This window comes from Ooceraea biroi, chromosome 4 (assembly GCF_003672135.1).
Source record: "Ooceraea biroi isolate clonal line C1 chromosome 4, Obir_v5.4, whole genome shotgun sequence".
In the NCBI taxonomy this organism is placed as follows: domain Eukaryota; kingdom Metazoa; phylum Arthropoda; class Insecta; order Hymenoptera; family Formicidae; genus Ooceraea; species Ooceraea biroi.
The window spans coordinates 16,835,995-16,854,644 of record NC_039509.1 but is presented as its reverse complement, the minus strand read 5'-3'; the positions used below and the strand labels follow the sequence as shown (position 1 = coordinate 16,854,644).

At 39.4% G+C, this 18,650-nt stretch overlaps 1 protein-coding gene across 9 annotated transcripts in view; it reads left to right on the top strand.

Annotated features, from left to right (window-relative positions):
- Positions 1 to 18,650, top strand: part of LOC105283195 (acetylcholine receptor subunit alpha-like) — a 127,177-nt gene that overhangs the window by 84,711 nt on the left and 23,816 nt on the right. For all 9 annotated transcript variants that reach the window (XM_011345804.3, XM_011345796.3, XM_011345811.3 and 6 more), the window contains 3 exons: positions 4,707 to 4,822; positions 5,961 to 6,129; positions 15,751 to 15,887. In XM_011345804.3, coding sequence (XP_011344106.1) covers positions 4,707 to 4,822; positions 5,961 to 6,129; positions 15,751 to 15,887 — 422 coding nt within the window. The remainder of the gene's footprint in view (positions 1 to 4,706; positions 4,823 to 5,960; positions 6,130 to 15,750; positions 15,888 to 18,650) is intronic.

Below are 18,650 nucleotides of genomic sequence, written 5' to 3'. Positions count from 1 at the left end.
GAAAAACATTGAATTTGCACTTGTGACATTTGAAGAATTTACGTTGATGAGATTAAAGTAATCTTCTAGACTAGGCAAAGAATGAAGGTGACTCGAAATTAAATCTGTTTAAAATGGAGAATGCTCGTCTCGGAGAAGACCGCTCTCCGCCGTGAAATGAAAATTTCGCAAATCTCGAGACTCACTTTGCAAATCTCACAAATCATCTCGCAGAGCGGCTCGTTTCTTCGCGATTCTCTTCTTCAATTATTCGTGATGCGGCCAACTTTCGGAGATAATTAAAGATATCAGTTGTCTGAGTCACTCGACAAGGCACGCATAAAAAATGAGAATACGGAACTGCTCGGTCGGCGAAAAAAGAAAGACAATCGTCGCATCCATCATCCGTCTCAGCCACAATTCATTATACACCACAACCGCCATACCGATAGTTAATGACAAAAAATCACTGTCCCGCTGAATCGATTCGTCCGTCCATCGCAACTTCTTCGTTCGTGTCAGTTGCGCCAACAAAAAGTCACGAGTCTAAAGAAACGCAATTAGTCGACGCTATGCGGATGTATCGAAATTGCTCCGACCGCATATCCTCCGTTTAGATGGCTTAATGAGAGGAAAAAAGGAAAAGAACAGAAGAAAATACCCGGGAACGTGAAAAAGCTCAAGTGTTTTGTCTCTCACAAAAATCACATTGTTAGATCTACCTATCATACCAGGGTCTTCATCAAAGAAGAAATGTTTTCAGAAAATACAATTAAGTACAAATGTTTACATTCTTATCTTCTTTTCTATGTCGAATTTCGAATAATGCTTAGGAAAAGAAAAGTGGATGATGAAGAGGTGACTAAGAATGTTGCTTTTCGTTGTAGTAATCTTGATACGCAAGATCTCGTTTTACATCAATCTAAAAGCTATTTAGTATTCGTTCAGTCGCTACGCTTCTACTACGCGTATTCGTAAAGTCTTCCATTCGCGAAACCAACGATCCAGGTATACGATTCGAACTCGACTCCAGTATTTTACAATAGAATGTTAAGTAGTCGACATGCTCGCACGCTTGGCCACAAAGCGCAATTTAATCAGCCATAAGATTCCGTGCACTCCAACGTTGCGGATACGGTAACTCGTACCACTTTTCGCCATCGTCCCCTAGCATATCTCTCCTCGCCGTGTCTAGACGTCGTAAGCTCGGCTATCTAAACTGCCCCATCGAACCACCCACGTTTCAACCCTCCAATCCACCTCCTCTTCATCACATCAAGCTCTCTATCGCACCGGAGGATCAACACTAATCTTTCGATCAGCGCCTCCGTCTCGCATCGTGATGCAGAGAAATCGATTTTCGGCGAGATGATAAATTAAAAATTGGGTTTCGCGCGGCAAACGGCTAAGGGCTAGAAGGGATAAACGCTAAACGATTTTGGTCTCTCATGGTAAAACTAGCCGGAGTTACAACCGCTCTCGCGATTCTCCGTTGTTCCTCCGACAGATGCAATAGTAACGTAATAAGTAAAACGCGTAAAACACACTGTCCCATCTCGGCGAGATAATTTCCGGTGTACGGCCATCGTACCAGCTGTCTCGGGCGGTTTCAACGTTTTCCTGCGAGAATTTTCGCACAACGGTAGCCAGCTCCATCAAAGTCAATAAAGAAACGACTACGACGTGCCGTTATTCCAACGAGCGTCCTTTAACGTCCACGCCAGTTTCCCAACATTTACGACGGAAATCATGTGAGCTCTTCAACTTTTTCTCTGTTCTGTCGTGAAGTAGATTGCAAACGTTAAGCATCTACGCGTGAACACAAAGGCAGTTCGAGAAACGTTAACTGTCTCTTCATTTGACCAATGTTACATCGCCTTAGCGATTTGTTCTTTAGATGATTCTTTTTCGAGCTTGCGGCTTTGAAGGACTTTCCAACGATTTTCATCACTACTTAAAAAGTACACGTCTCGTCTTTTGTGACTTACATTTCCGTTCTCTTTATTTTTACGTCTCGCGAAAAGAGAAAACATTCGCCAGCCGTCAGACTTTTCTGAGCTTCTCCCAGTTGTGCGTCAGTTAACTCTAAACGAACGTGAAGGTGCACTTTAGACAGAAGTCAAAAAACTGTTGATTTATCTTTCGGGAAATTCGAGTATATAGTTAGAAGAAAGTAATTAGTACGTAGATTCTACTTGTTCTTACATACATGCATATATGTTATAATATTTTTCATGTGTTTTATTTACGATAAGGCAACAATTAAAAGAAGAAGGAAAAATATGGGCAACAAATAGATTTCACGATAAGTATATAATATATGATAATTGTAACAAAGTGAGATCGCGCGATAGTTGTTATTACTTTTTCTTTTTGCTACAGGAGGTAATTGGCGAGATAAATACGAAATGAGAGAATCACGCGTGACTATTACGAGACATGCGAGATAACGTAATTTTTAGAGAGAAAGGATTGTGCGACGTGCTTTGACTGGGAACGAAACATTCTTTAAATTCCGCTTTCGTCCGGATTTCCGCGAGATTAATGTTGCAACCCCTGTCTACACACCTCAAAGATCTTTGGCGAAGTTTGCCAAGATCGGATGGTGTATCCTGTATCCCGGCACCTTTAATTAATTCCATCTACAGCGAGACCCTCGATTTCACGTGAAGCTAATTGAAACGTTATCCCACAGCAAATGCAAAATACTCGCGTTTCCGATTACAGCGATTTTCGTTTCAGAAATTTCAAACTGTATACATATATATAAAATATAGCTATTATATTATGTTTTCTGCCTTTTTATTTTATTTTATTTTATCTCCATCTGTGCCAAGTGAGATAAAATAGTTTTAAGCGTTCGTTGTCGATTTTTGATCGAGTAACACATGAAACGTCAAAACACACGGAAACTTTTACCAACAAAAGACTTCTCGTTCTTACTAATTTTCACGACAATTGAATTTAATCCTGAGATCTAAACTTCTTCTTTCCAATAAACAATTATTAGATTCAAGGTGGAAAAGCGGATTGTAGTAAATTATGTTACTGGAACTTCTATAGCTGCACAATTCCACAAATCGATAAAGGACGTCGAGACGAAAATATATAAGTTCCCTGCTGGTTTTCATTAAGAGCGTTTTCTCACATTGAATACGTGTGAAGCACGTTATTTTCAAGAGCAAGTCTTTAGAATTTCTTTTTTAAGTCGTTTGCACTTTCTGTAGAAATAAGCACGCGTGTGATTAATAATATCGTGGCCATGTCCGAATTTATCACAAAAGCGGAGAGTGGCTTGTCCGAGCAATCTAGGATGATTGCATTCTTCAGAGCAGCATCAAAATCTTGTCCGCCGGCTTCAATCTCGCTCCGCAGCAGTGACAAAGTATCGTCCGCAAGTGCGCCGTTACTCGAATCACCAGAGATGCGTCTGTTGGATGTATTTCACGGTAATACCACTGCGGCGCGCGATTGCCCAGGCCAATGGTTAGACACTTACGTTACATTAAAGCCGCTGGTGGCTTTAATCTCGTTGCATATCGCGTAAATGGTTCCGCAGAGAAGACAGCATGGAGACTACAGCATACACCGAAATTATTCCCCCGAGAGACCAAGCTATTTCTATAATACACTGGACGTTGATTCGCTAATGTCAGGCGTACAATCGTTATGTAAATTTTGCCAGTGTAAACTATGCTACACTTTTGAAAAAAAAAACATTGCATTTCAATCCGAGCCATCAGAATTGTGTCATTTTTTCCTGAAAAGGCCTTGCGTTTCGTCAAACAAAGCTCGATTATGAACCGCTCATTATTAGGGCGATCGATACAATTTTCTAACTCGAGAGCTCGCAATAAAATATCTTCTTATTACAGATATATCACAAGTATGCATAAACAAATTTATTACAAGTGTGTTACTACTTTTACAAACTGAGAGAGACAATTATTAAAACTGCGAGTAATTTCTCTTCTTGATTGGATTGGGACTGGAACAACCTTTAACTCCGCATAGAAAGCTCTCATCTACAGGCAGTTCTATTCAATTCGCGCCGGCAAAAAATTACGGCCGGACAGAACACCTCGTTAGTGTTAGGTGCATAGGCAGCTGTTAGCCACGAATCCACGAGCAAACACGAGCGCGCTAGTCTGGTTTCTTTCTTTGACTACTTTTTACTCTGCAACGTTGGTGCACATAGATACCGATACGTATTACATATAGGGGTGATACGCCGCTGTTCTAGTTGCTGTTCTAGAGTGTCCTGTTGTTGCGGACCACCACAGTCGACGCTCCATTTTTTTCATTCCTTGACAGTTAGATCTCTTGCTCCCTCTGCGCTTCTGCGAACACCAAGTGCATCTCAAGACATGCACTAAAAGTTCATTTCAGAATTATTATTGTTCGTAATTAAGTTAATCGTACGTGCGTGCAGTTGGAGACTGGAGCCTCGACAAAAGCTACGAATGTGTACGCGCGATAACGATATATGAGATGACGTGATGATGCAACCATGCAACTTTTTTTCTGAAAAATGGAATATTTTACTCTTATAAATAAATCTTTTTACTTGAATATTCTGGCATTGTGCGTGTGTGTACATGCTTCGCTCCAACTGCACGCTCGTATCTCAGAGATGAATACGTGGGCATGGCGTTCGAACGTTTCAATAACGACGAGCTCTCCGCGCACGCAAGCTTAATGCCAGCCGTTTTTTCTTTGTCACGTAGGTCGATCTGAGACACATGGACGAAAAATCCGGGAGCAACGTGGTGGACGTGGGAGTCGACCTATCCGAATTCTACATGTCGGTGGAATGGGATATTCTAGAAGTGCCTGCAGTTCGGTGAGTGAGTCACTTGACTGAATTTTGTGAGGTGCACAGGTTGTTGCGTTCGAACGCGCTTGCTCATAAACAGTCTATATAAATTTCAATTGAAGAATATCAATAACGTCAGTGTGAAAATTTTGATAGAGTGAAACGAGACTTGTATAAAGTCAATCTATTTTGTGCGAGTTAAATCTCGATTCAAATCCGTAAGATCCTCACGTATAACGGAGTCACCGAAATCTCAAGGCGCGTATAGTGGAGGCTCCTCCCTCTTTTCGTATGGAATGCTTCTCAGGATTCAATATGTCCACCTGGCATAAGCGAGCGGCTCTGCTCCCGGGCACGATTCGATCCCTCGATATTCTCGGCATATTGCGATGCAGAAGAGAACCACCAGATTCAGCCTCCGAAAGCTGCCGGTAGCATCGGGATAGATATTTCAACAGACGCTTCAGGCGACTTGCCACCTGAAGATGTTTACGATACTCCCAAGTATCGGTGCTTTACCGTTCGTGCACATTTCGGCATCGACATTGTATCTCAGATATTACCGATACCAAAAGTTTCATACTCAATTCAACTTAGAAGCCTCCGATTTGATCGATCGGCCGACAATACAGAAATTTAATTTCGTCACGATTACGATTTTGCTTTGACGCATGAGGGGCTGTCGTCATTAGTAGCAATCGTCTTCCGATTCGTATACGCGTTAGGATCAGAATTCTTTAACGTCGCGAAGACTGAACGTTTCGGCGATCGCAAATAATTCAAATTTATTCACGAGACAAAACCTCACTGGTCTCAGTTTGAGGTCATCGGCGCGAAACGAGAGGTCTCACACGAGGGAGGGAAAGGGAACGAGCCGAGCCGAGTTACCGACTTAGAGGGATCTTCGAGGGAGAGTTATACGATCCCGCGAAACTTTCCTCATAACTCTCGCTCGCAGCCGACCCTACTTACTTAAAACGTACTTATTGTCAGGTACAAACCCTTCGCCGTCTTGAATAGCAGAATTTTTACGTTCTGCGGGTAATTGTTTCGCTTTGTTTTTCTTTTTTTTTAACTTCGTCCCGTAATCTTCTCGCTACTCCGGCTGCTTGCTGATTGATCCGGCGATTAATCGCAGTGTCTACCGCGTCTTCTCTTTTTGCAGGAACGAGAAGTTTTACACTTGCTGCGACGAGCCTTACTTGGACATTACGTTTAACATCACGATGAGAAGGAAGACCCTCTTTTACACGGTGAACATCATCATCCCCTGCATGGGAATATCGTTTCTTACGGTTCTCACGTTTTATCTGCCCAGTGACAGTGGTGAAAAGGTGAGTACGCGTAAATAAATGTATCTATTTTTCATTATCCCATTTTTTAAGTTTTCCTTTTGATTACAATACTTATACCCCTATAAGTGTATATAATGATAAACGTGGCTACTCATTCTTCGCGGCTAGAAGAAAAACATTCAACTACCCATTTTCATTTCATACCTAGTTTCATAATGAGAGTGCTTCTCTTCTTTCCCTTTTCCCTTTTCTCTTTAATTTTCATTTCCCCTCTTCGTTTTTTTTTCTTCTTAATATTTTTATAGCTCTCATATATTTCAATCGAGTCTTAAATGCAAAAGTTCCCAACAGTCGTAATTTTACAAACAACTTTACAGAAATTTATGTTAATGAGCCGTCCGTATAGGATTCGTGTCTACTGACGATATTTCCAAAAGTACGTAACTTGTAGATAAATACGCTTCAAAGAGAAGAGGAAAACGAAAGAGAGAGAGAGGATGAGAAAGAGCGAGAAAGAGAATCGCGATTAATTCCTTTATTCTCGGAAGCGACCGCGGAGCGGACGTGCGTGAAATATGCGGCGAATTAGTTCTCTTCCGCGTGTCTGTCGGCCTCGTTATTTTCTCTTATCTGTAGGCAAGAGCTAGTATATAGGTGGTTACTTTCGACTCGACGGCGCCAGCGATTTTTCATTTTCACCCCGGCCTCTCTCCTCTAGACTTTCTGCCGTTCGTGCCATCTTCTCGCCCGTCCAAGAAGAGACCCTTTCGCCGCGCTGTCACTGCTGAACACGCACTACCAAGAACATAGGTACATCCTGTATGACGTCGATATAGTCAGATGTTTCATGTATTTTTGCCCAAGGAAATATCATTGAGCTAGGTATTTATCGTGTCGGGGGAGGATAAGGCTAAACAGCTGATATCTTTCCCGGAGCGTTTTTCTTCACACGGGGTTCTCGACGTTACGACGTGACGTACGAAACTCCATACATTCCCGGCGCATTTTTCCTCCGCTAACCCCATCCTCGACTCACGCCACGACTTGCCACAAAGGTTACTCGTTACGATGAACTGACATTGTAAAATGTTTTTTCTGCCTCATCGCTAGTCGCGGTCGACTTCTTTGTTTCTTCTGCCGCTGTTGGTCTCGCACACTCGAGCTCGTTTCTCTCTTGCCTTGCACCACTCTTTTACTCTATTCCCTCTCGTTGAAAAAGCACGGCTATTAGTCGTGCTTGCCGCACAGTTGAAGGACTATCGACCGCGTGTGCAATTAGCATTCGTCATTATGAAGAAACAAGCCAGCAGTCGATTGCATTCCAAAGTACCGTGTGCGGTGAAGGTAATAGGAATGTTTGTACACCACACAGCATGCTCTCCACGCCGTTTCTCATTATAATCCTTTACGCGTCGAGTCTTTGTTGACCGAGGAAGAAATTTGTCACGACTATGGTTTCTACGTGCATGCGCATAAAACGCGCTTGAAATTGTCACTGAAACTTTCTGTCTATCGATAGATCGGTAGTAACTCTTTGTAAAACGCTTTCGATGTTTCGAATTGTATAATTCGTTCATAGCCGATATTTATCGAGAGCAAATCATTTTATTCTATTCTGTAATTGTCAAGAAGAACGTTCCCATACAGCACGAAAACGTTTCAGAAATATTTCAGAAGTATTTTATCTGACAGATGAAAACATCTCATAAACATTGCAAAATGTTTGTGCAACAGTTATGAGACAACTCCGGAATAGCAAAATGTCCGCGACACTTGCATTCAAAACCTTATAGAAAGGTTGCTGAAAGGTATAGATCAATCTGCAACCTTTCTGAAATATTGCCGAAAGATTACTGAAATAGCTGAAATCTTTTTGATATATTACTAAAGGTTAATTGAAATAATTTTGAAACTTTCCTATGATGTTGCACACAAATTACAAAGCTCTTATTAAAATCAATTGAAAATATTGGGTCGTCCGGAAAGTTCGTGCCGATTTTGAAGGAAAATTCAAAGGCAACATTTTTTTATGTCGATAAATATTTATTGTCTTATGTATGCACCGTTTTGTTTCACAACCTTTGTCCATCTTTCGCGCAACTGGAAGATTTCATTCTCCCAGAACTTCTTAGGTTTCTCGGCGAAAAACTCCTCAAGGTGGTTTTTTATGTCGATCAAAGAGTTGAAGTTCTTGCCGCTAGGAGAATTTTGCAAAGACCTAAATAAGTGAAAGTCTGAAGGTGCAATGTCTGGTGAATACGGTGGGTGAGGTAGCACATCCCAGCCAAACTCCAACAATTTTTGTCGGGTAGTCAAAGAAACATGAGATCTGGCATTGTCCTGATGGAACACGACGCCCTTCCTATTAGCTAATTCTGGACGTTTTTCCTGAATCGCTGTCTTTAATTCGTCCAGTTACGAGCAGTACTTATCTGCATTTATCGTTTGGTTGTGTGGTAGGAGCTCATAATATAGGATTCCTTTCCAATCCCACCAGACACAGAGCATGACTTTTTTTGGATGAAGGCCAGCTTTCGGAGCGGTTAATGCTGGTTCATTTCGCTTACCCCAGGATCTTTTTCGTTCTACATTGTTGTAAATGATCCATTTTTCGTCACCCGTCACTAATTGCTTCAAAAATGGTATGTTTTCGTTGCGCTTGTACAGCGAGTCGCAGATGGAAATGCGATCCATTAAATTTTTTTCGGCCAAATTATGCGGAACCCATACATCATAGCGACTTACGTAACCAAGCTTCACTACATGATCGTGGATAGTGGTTTTCGATATTTTCAGTATCTCTGCTAATTCACGTGTCGTGTAGCGCGGGTTATTCTCGATCAGTGTCTTGATTTGGTCATCATCAGTAGTAGAGGTCTGCCCGAGCGTTCTTGGTCTTTAAGGTTAAAATCACCAGCTCTAAACTTAGCGAACCATTTATGTACGGTTCTTTCAGCTAAAGCGCCTTCTCCGTAAACAGAACATATCGAATTTGTTGCTTGTGAGGCATTTTTGCCTTTCCGGTAATAGAAAAGCATCAAGTGTCTAAAATGTTCTTTGTTTTCTTCCATCTTCAAAAGAGTGCAAAACTGACACGACTCAATTTATCTCAAAAAACTTTTTTCCTAAAGATGCGTTGAAATGTCACCTTTAAGCATATGTATATAAATCGTATGTTTTCAATAACATTGATATATTCAGACATGTTCCAACGCCATCTATTAAAAATCGGCACGAACTTTCCGGACGACCCAATACTTCAGAAATTATATTTAAATTTATTATATTCAGAAGATTGCAAATACTAAAAAGTTATAATAAAAATTATATATAAAATGTATTTATTATTTTTATTGTACGTTTTTATTTAATATTTGCAACCTAATTAATATAATAAATATGATTTCTGAAATATGCTTAATGAAATAAATGCATAATATATATAAGATGTATATAGATATGCATATATCTATATATGTATATAAGATATATAGATATACACATACATAGCTAAACCAAGTATTCACCAAGTTTCCCTTTAAAAAGCGTGAAGTTGGTACATTGACAAAGAGCCATTCTTATATTATATATTTTCCTTTTTCTTCCTCCAAATAGTTGATTAAAAGGAAAGAATTATATAGATATATAATTCTCTGTTCAACCAACACTTATATTTGAAAGAAAAAAAGGATACATGAAGATAATGCATTTTTTTGTCAACTGGTTAACTTCACTAAAGATCGAATACTTGGTCTAGGTATATATATATATATATACCTAGACCAAGTATTCGATTATAAGTTATAAGTTATAAGTAAAATTTACTTATAACGCTATAATAATTTTACTTATAACAATATTCATTTTTTCAAATTTATTGCATGTGGTAGGTTTTAGAAACATTTCTGTTGCAACATTTCATATGACATATTGCGGAATCCTTTCAGAAATGTTGCATATGAAATGTGAAATCTTGAAATGATTTTAAAACCTTCTTGAAAGCTTTCTGTATTAATCGGTGCTGTATGGGTTTATGTTTTTAACGTTTTTACCGTTATATTTAACGTAGGGATGTGTATTCGCAGTTGCGGCATTTGTTTATGTTACGCTAACGGGAAAAGCTTACGCTCGAGAAAAGGAAAAATAGTCATATATTCCATTTGCCAGTTTTCTAAAACGCTGTAGGTGTGATTCGACAGGGAAGAGGTGGGACAGAAAAGCACGGAATAAATCATTCATATTATCTTTAACCATTTATTGATTTCGCTGCCAGGAAACGCGGCCAACGCGAGCAGGAAACATCAATCCATTATGCATCTGCATCCGGCATTTTCGAGTAAAAAGCATAAAATGATATTTTGTATACATTTTATATACTTTTGTGAACATTTCATGGCAAAACGTACAAAATATTTGACAACTCTTTACATCGTTTCTCTTATTGCTCGCTAGAATCTCTGATATCGATCTCGCACACACTCTCCTTAGAAATCGATTAAAGATTAAAATCGACTAATGTTCCTACAAAAATAAAAAACATTGATACACGATACGATTTTTCGCAACGTAAAACAATCTTAGTGAATGAGGTTTTGTGTGAATTTGCGCGCTTTTTGAAGACTCTGTATGAGCATTCGAGAGAATACGTCGCGACCACTCGTTGTACACCTGCTCGTGTTTCTAAACTGTCAAGTGTGCAATTTTTAGCAGTATCTTTGGGAATGCGCCGCACGGGACGTGCCAGGAATGCGAGCGTCTGACGGAAAAGTGGCATAAAGAATTTGCGAACGACTTTTCGCGGGAGCGTCTCTCGTTGGATGACTGTCGAGTCGAGAGGTGCTATTCGCGCCATCGCTAGTTCCTTCGAAGAACGCGGATCCTTCGTCGCGGTTTGTGCCGGAAAAATGGAAGCAAAATAAAACTTACATGTCGTGGTCGTGCATAATAAAGTGCACGCTTAAAGTTCGATCTCAAATGAAAAAGCGAGGGTAAACAAGGCCTGAGAAGCTTGAAAAACATTCAGCGTGCAATAACAGAATGTTAAAATGATAAAAAATAAAAAATATTTGCAACAAAGGGTGAAAAGCCTGTAGAAGAAGAAAAATAAACTTGGTCTCGTAGTGTCGCGAAAAAATAAAGCTGCAAGCGCGCGTCTACTGCAGCATCTAGGCACGTCAATCAAGCAGAGAGAATCGATAAGCAATATCGCGGTTCGGTGATTGACCCGCAGCGACTGCGTCTACCGAAATTGCATACCACATGCATTCCCCGTCCCACCTTTTATGACGTACGTGCCACATAACTCCGCGCATCGCATCGCCATCGTTTTGTTCCAAACCGGTATTTTTTACCATTATTCCTAGATTTATACGGTCGATCTCTATGGCTTCATGGAAGTACTTAATAAAAAGATCCAGCTTTAGTGTAGCGCTTTCTTGTACTCTTATATGGGGGGAAAAAGCCTGGGATCTTGCCGCCTGACAAAATAATTGGGTCACGAAAACGAGGACTGATCTCCATGAAATTAAAGAGAGGTAGTTGTATGTACAAATACTAGTAGATTACGTGAAATGTTCTACCTTACATTCTATTGTATTTAATCAAAATTGCCGTTATTTTTATTCACGATCATAATCTTGGCTCAATTATACGGTAATCGCAAGATTAAGATAACCGCGCCGGAAGATTGATTATCAAGGAGTCTGGGATCGATTTCCACGCGCAATTTGGAGTGCCGCATGAAGACGTTGCTCGAAGGTTATTGTCATTTAACTGACGCGGCGTGGGAGCAGGGTCGAGGGTAACGGGATGGGAAAATGGATGACGGATACCCCGGGATATTATTATGTCATACAGGCGGCGAAGCGGGGGGTCTCGCGGACAATGTAATCATATTTGCCTTATGGCGTTGTGGCCCCCCCCTCCCCCCCCCCCCGCGTTCTCGTAGGGAACGTAGAAACGTGATTCGACAGTTTGCGCACACGGACGAGCCAATATGCAGCAGCCCGAAATTTCACCCACTGTTTGCATTAATTACAGCCGAAAATTCAAGTGCGTCAGGTACCTCCATCAGCCGAAAATAGGCTGATGAGTCTTTATTATGAACTGCGGGAGAAAGCAAATTACATCCTCTCCTCCAAATTTAGCAAATTGTTCGAATTTCTGTTCACGCACACGTGCCTTTCGAGTATTGATATAAAATATAAATCATATATGATATTGATGGATTTTTAATTATACATTTTTAAAGTTACCTAACATTTTAGCCTTATTTTCTGAAGAAAACAAAGTTTGAGATAATATTTTTCCGAGTGGCACGCTGTTTCTTTGCTAAAGTAAATAATTTCAATCAACAATAATAAGCGAGCGAGTTGCATAAATATTGATTTATTTATCCTTGCAATTTGCGTGCGATGGCAACAACCTGCTTGTCGAAGCACGAGGCATCGAATCCGCCACAAATGAATAGCGTTACCGAATATAGTTAAATGTATTCTGATGTATTTTACCGACCACAAGTATACATGCCTTCTCTCTGTCGGAAATCATTAATTGTCATTCGATCACCGATCACTTAAAATAATGAAATTAAATGCTCGAAACAAAATTCTTTATTCGTCAAGGAGATCATTCAGCTTTGTAAGATTTTTTTATATCAATTCGAACTCAACTCGGACTTTTCTGATAATTGCTCACGATTTGAATTTCATTTCAAGATCGCACATATCGTATAACGCAGAAAATGATCATCCTTTAGTCACATTAACAGTCGTAACGATAATCATGGTGTGCGCGAAATATGAATATGAGATAAATTTACTCGCGATATTGGATAGCGTTAAGTTTCATTGTATATTCATCGTTTGGCAATATCGCGTGTGATATCATGAATGAATAATGAATAATGTTTTTGAATCGTTATAATATCGTTACCATAGGTGTCGAGATAATTAAAAATATGTTGCGGCACGAAAATTTAATCCCGCGGCATTTCTTCCAGAATCCCCCCCGAAATGAGCAGCATTACTATCCGATACGGATCTCCGATCATCGGACCGTGCGCAAACGTGCAGTTTCCGCACTTCCAGTATGATGCTCGCATATTGTACACGAGTGAACTGATCGAGCAACGTAACACGTCAACATATGCGGTTCTTACTCAACTATAGATATACCGTAGCGAACGGACCGTGCTGTGACAAGGCACAAGCCACAAAGCAACATTGGTTCACACCATTATTGCAAAATGGTGGCAACACGATTATTAGCAACAATATAGCTCGTGGAATATCGTCACTTTAAATTATCATCACTTTATCGAGAGATGTATCAGGATTAACACGGACATTGGCGAAACCACAGATTCTTTTAGATAAATTTGTAATTTTACACGCGCATGAATCCCTTTACAAGTCATAAATTATGTACGACTAAAGATTAAAGAGAGTGACGATTAAAAAATTTGGAAATTTGAAAATACAGCGTAATGCCGATGACACTCGAAGATGTACGAGGTGTGCGCTCCGCGTAGCAAGGAATTGTCTCTGAAAATCCCCGTCACCCCCATGTTCGCGGCAAGGATAATTATCGTAGCATATGCGAAATCGATTTGTGCACGTTCGCTCGAACGTGCAATAGGAACAACAGCGAGATACGTATGCAATCACGAGGAGTGGGCGACAATAATTAAAGGCTCGGTCGAATGGAAAGTAACCGAGCGCACTATCGACCCGAAATGCATCGATGAAAGCCGCCAGGGCTAACGACACAGGCAGCACGACCCGATAGACGCTATCGTGCTTCAGTGGTCGATCCTTTAAATTAATCGCTATGAAACGCCATTACAACGAAACCGCAGTAAAAATGAAGCAAGCCTATTCGCTCGTTCGGCCGCCTGCTCACTTCCTCGCATTGCGTTTCATTCGTAAGAGCCATCGTACCGCTTCCGGTTTCCGATAAGAGTCGATGATCGCGTGTTACACATTCGCGGTCGCTGGAAAATGTAAACTGCTTTTTATTACTCAGCGAGAGTGCGCCGTGCTCCAATGTAATCGATGGAAAATGCGCTGCAAGGAAATTGCTCGTTTTATTCAAGTCACGATGGAAATTATTATCGTAACGAAATTATCTCAGCTGTGATTAATGAACTTTATTTATACGTTGCACGTTGATTATACATTGCTCTAGTGTATCATGACATAATTACATTGATTGAGATAAAAAACTAACTCTGGCACTTATCAAAAATAAAAGTAAGCATTGCATAATTGCATAGGCGTCTTGAAAAAAATGAAAATTTAAGTAAAATTCAATCAATGTACAAAACGTGTGAAAATTCATTACATCTACTCGAAATAGCGATAATAACGATAAACACGCGTAATGAAAGTTTCGAACGAGAAATGTAAATATTATCTGGTTGCTAATGGGACGTGGTTTTAATGGACAGTTTCCTGTAACAATGAGTCGTGCTGTAAATTAATAACCGTGAAATCCGCAAAGCGCAACCGAAAACCCATGTATCTATCACATTCAATTAAATTTAAAAAAGTAACAGACGAAATCACAATCGAACTACGCGTTACACGTCATAATTGCAAATATTTTCCGCTGGAAAGTATTTATTGTAATTATTTAGCGGTAGCGCTTACATAAGAATCCTGTAATAGATATTATTAATAGATAAGTGATCGCTGGCTGTGTGAAAGTAGTTTGCACGGTACAGTCAAAGGACGTGATATGAAACTTTTCTATCTCATTCTAGTAATTCCTTCATAAAGAATGCCAATTACGAACGAAACTTTTAATTAAAGCTACAATATCAGGCTTAAGTAGATAGTTAATTTTCTGTTTCGATTCAAATTATCGTATATATTTTTCGTTATTTTGACATGTAAATAAATCATAATGGATATATATATATATATATTATGTATCAAAAAGATTACTCTCTCGACGTTTAAATGAAAATATTTTATTCCATCTTGTTGCTTACATTGTGATATCTCTTTGCAATGTCTATTATTACGCTTGACAACACGGTGTAGAACTCCCAGATGTGGCTGCACGTGTCTGACGTTGTTCGTTTACAAGTTTTATTAAAACAAATGGGCCACGGACATATATAAATTCTGTCAGCGAGTAACTTTCACCTCACGGGGCTGGTTCGTTTATCCTTCCGGTTCTTGTTGCTTCGTACATTCTTTACACAGATCATAAATACGAATTTTCTGCCCGACTATCCAACTCCCTTCGAATAAGCTTGTATTTGTCGCCTGTCAAGGGACGCATTTTGAAGGAAAGGCTACATGTGTCTTTCGGCTACTTGATCCTTACTTTTACTTTTGCTTTTTTGTCTTTTTACTTTTGTTTTTGTGGTAAAACATGATATCATAACAAATATATAACAAAATATCTGATAACAAGATACCTGAAAAAATGAGTTTATTTTTCTCGCCTAATACATATACAAATATAGTATATTACATTAAATTACATTAAATTCAAAAATAAAAGCAAAGAAATGATAATGTTACCGCACAAGTGTAAACAATTTCAAGCAAAGATTTTTACAAACATGTCTATGTCAAATAATTATATAAGCGTATAAGCAAATTCCTTATATAGAGACGATTCTAAATAAACATTCCATAATTTCAGGTAACGCTCTCCATCTCGATTCTCATCAGTCTCCACGTGTTCTTCTTGCTGGTCGTTGAGATCATCCCGCCGACGTCGTTGGTTGTGCCACTGCTTGGAAAGTACCTGATATTCGCCATGATACTCGTTTCGATAAGGTGAGTGCTTCGACGTATATTTTTTCTGACAAGGATAAAGAGCTTTAGCAGAAAATTATTTTTACGCGACATTCTAAGCCAAGCCAGAGAGAATACGTTTCAAGATTGCGACAAGCGAAACATGACGAAAACTATTTTTTATAAAAGTTCCGCATTATCGTAGAAAACATTTCGTATAAATTATCAGCCTATATGTTTCATCTCGCATACGTATCATCTTGTCATGCTGACGCACTCGATCAACGTTCAAACAATTAACACACTGGCGGGGATTTATCGACTCGTGTTTGCGACATCAACGATTCCGTAGCAATTAATGCAGCCCCATAGGGGATTGTAAAACGGCGACGCGATGACACTCCGCTTCTCCAACGAGAAGCGGAAAAATAACGGCAATGAGGAATCGGGATCATGTTCATTTTGAAAATGGTTGTTAATTCCCGTAACAACTGTACGAGCAGTCGTTTGCGTCCTATAATGCATTCCATTTCTTCTCATGCGAAACATTTGCGATACTCCAATCGTGTACTCCTCTGAGATCTTCCCTCGTGATAAAGTGCCGATTTCGCCTGATCTAGAGAGGGATGTACATACATGCGGAGAGATTATTGTTTGGCCAATATACGATGACGAGCGAGCCCCCTGTTGAGTCCCAAATTGAATAATTTACAGATCGTTCGATTTCGATTTCTCCCGAACAGATTTCAACGACATATTTCGTAGAAAAAATTGCGTAAATTTCTCAATTTCTATTCTGTATAACGTGATTCTCCGTTTCCGTCTCCGTCTTACTTTTATTTCTCTTTTACGCGACACGTATCTGTGCGTGTTCGGTTGGAGTATCCAAAATCTCGAATTACCCGGAAATGGACATAATGGGGCAAGTAACAAATAACAAGCACCCTCGATTTACTCTTCGACCCCGAAACCTATCCCAAACACGTATACTCCTGATGATGAAGACCTCCATTAATGTCTTTTCACCGGGAAATATAGAACAAAACGAACGAAAATGAGAGACTGCTTTCCGTCGAATAAAATATTCTTGCGGACAAGAAAATGAGAAGGGAAACAAGGCAGAAAAATGGAATGTTTTGGATCCATTTATAAAGGAGTCATAAATTAGATTCAATTAAAGAAATCAATTTCTTTTAAATTGCTACATGAAATCTGAGCAATGTTTAAATAGTATTTGCAATTGGAAAAATCGAATAAGATTTTAATTGTCAGTAGCGGACGTCTTTTCGTTCTGGCTATGGATACATTCCTAGTTACGCTGACGATACTCCTTGCCAATTTGCTGTTAATAATCCACTTGAATGCTCTCTCAATTAATTTGAACTTTAGCTCGACTTTTCTCTCCTAAAAGAAAAAAAGCATCACGTACAAAAAAAAGAAATCCTACTGTGTGTTTATAAAAAGTTTATCCAATTATTAAATTGTCACATTATACGGATAAATTTTACGTATTTACGTTTTTCAGGATTAATAAATCAAGATCAATAAATCAGTTTCAATTTTTCTGTGACGGTAATCTTTTTGAAATATCAATAGAAATTTTTGCGTAATTTGCTTCAGCAGGCATTGTCAAGTGACACATCCGGTTATAAATGAGACAGGCTCTCGTCGCAGTTTTCAAACGAGATGTACATCTAAAGTGAATGGCAACGGCACATGTTCGATCCCAGTCGAGAAGAATCGATTAACTGAATTAATGTTACTCTGTAGCGCGTGCACTGTGCATTACGCTTGGTCAAACTGAAGCAGCGAAATTCGATTGAGATATAATTACATTTTTCAGGATGTGGAACGTCTGCTACTCCGGTCATTCCACATGTAATATTCGTGATAATAGCCGTCGGCCAACGGGATAATTAATTAATATCAAGCGTGAGACTTGGCGAGTAGCATGGACGCTGCATGTTATTTACCAATTACGATTGGAAATGATGTATTTCTCTCTTTCTCTCTCTTTTTCTCTCTGTGCCTTTATTACGAATAATTTAAACATTTGTTGCGCAATCATTTACTTGTCTATTTATTATTTATCAGTGATTTATCAACGGACTAAAACTGCAGTGAGCAAAAGTATATCATTAATAGCGCCAGATATTGCTGCGCGCAATACGCAGGTACGATAAATATTTAACTATAATTCAGTGCATTGTAAAGAGAGATGGCTCGTTTCAGTCACAAAATGATCACCTTAAATCCAACAACGCGTTATCTGTAGCTCATTATACATTTTTTATAAATATGTGCATTAATTATTTATCACAATGAAAAAATGGTAGCAATAATTCCAATTGATATGGAAATATAATAAAAACTTGATTAGTATATAAAAACTTAAAATGAGATAACTGCTAGAGTTTAAAAGCAAATGTAAATTCGAATATCGAGCTTGCTAACAGAAACGCAATTTTATCGTGTATTTCTTCATTTCCCTCTGCGTTATCCAGAAAGGAGTACCCGAAATCCGTCTGACGATGAAGATCCGGCATCGCGATACCGTGCACACAATCGGGAGCTTTTTGTTTCCGAATCTGGGTTATCGTGAAAACGTAGCACACGAGCTACCTCTCATCGTGTCGTGCGGATTGTTTAGGTGAATCGAGTTGCCATGCAGACACGCTTGATTTAAGATCGTAGCAACAATGGACGTGATAATGTATGTACATCTGTGATAACATGTCCCGATTGTAACGTACTCCTAACGCTAACAACAAAAATCGATTTATGTATTTATCGATTTATGTATTT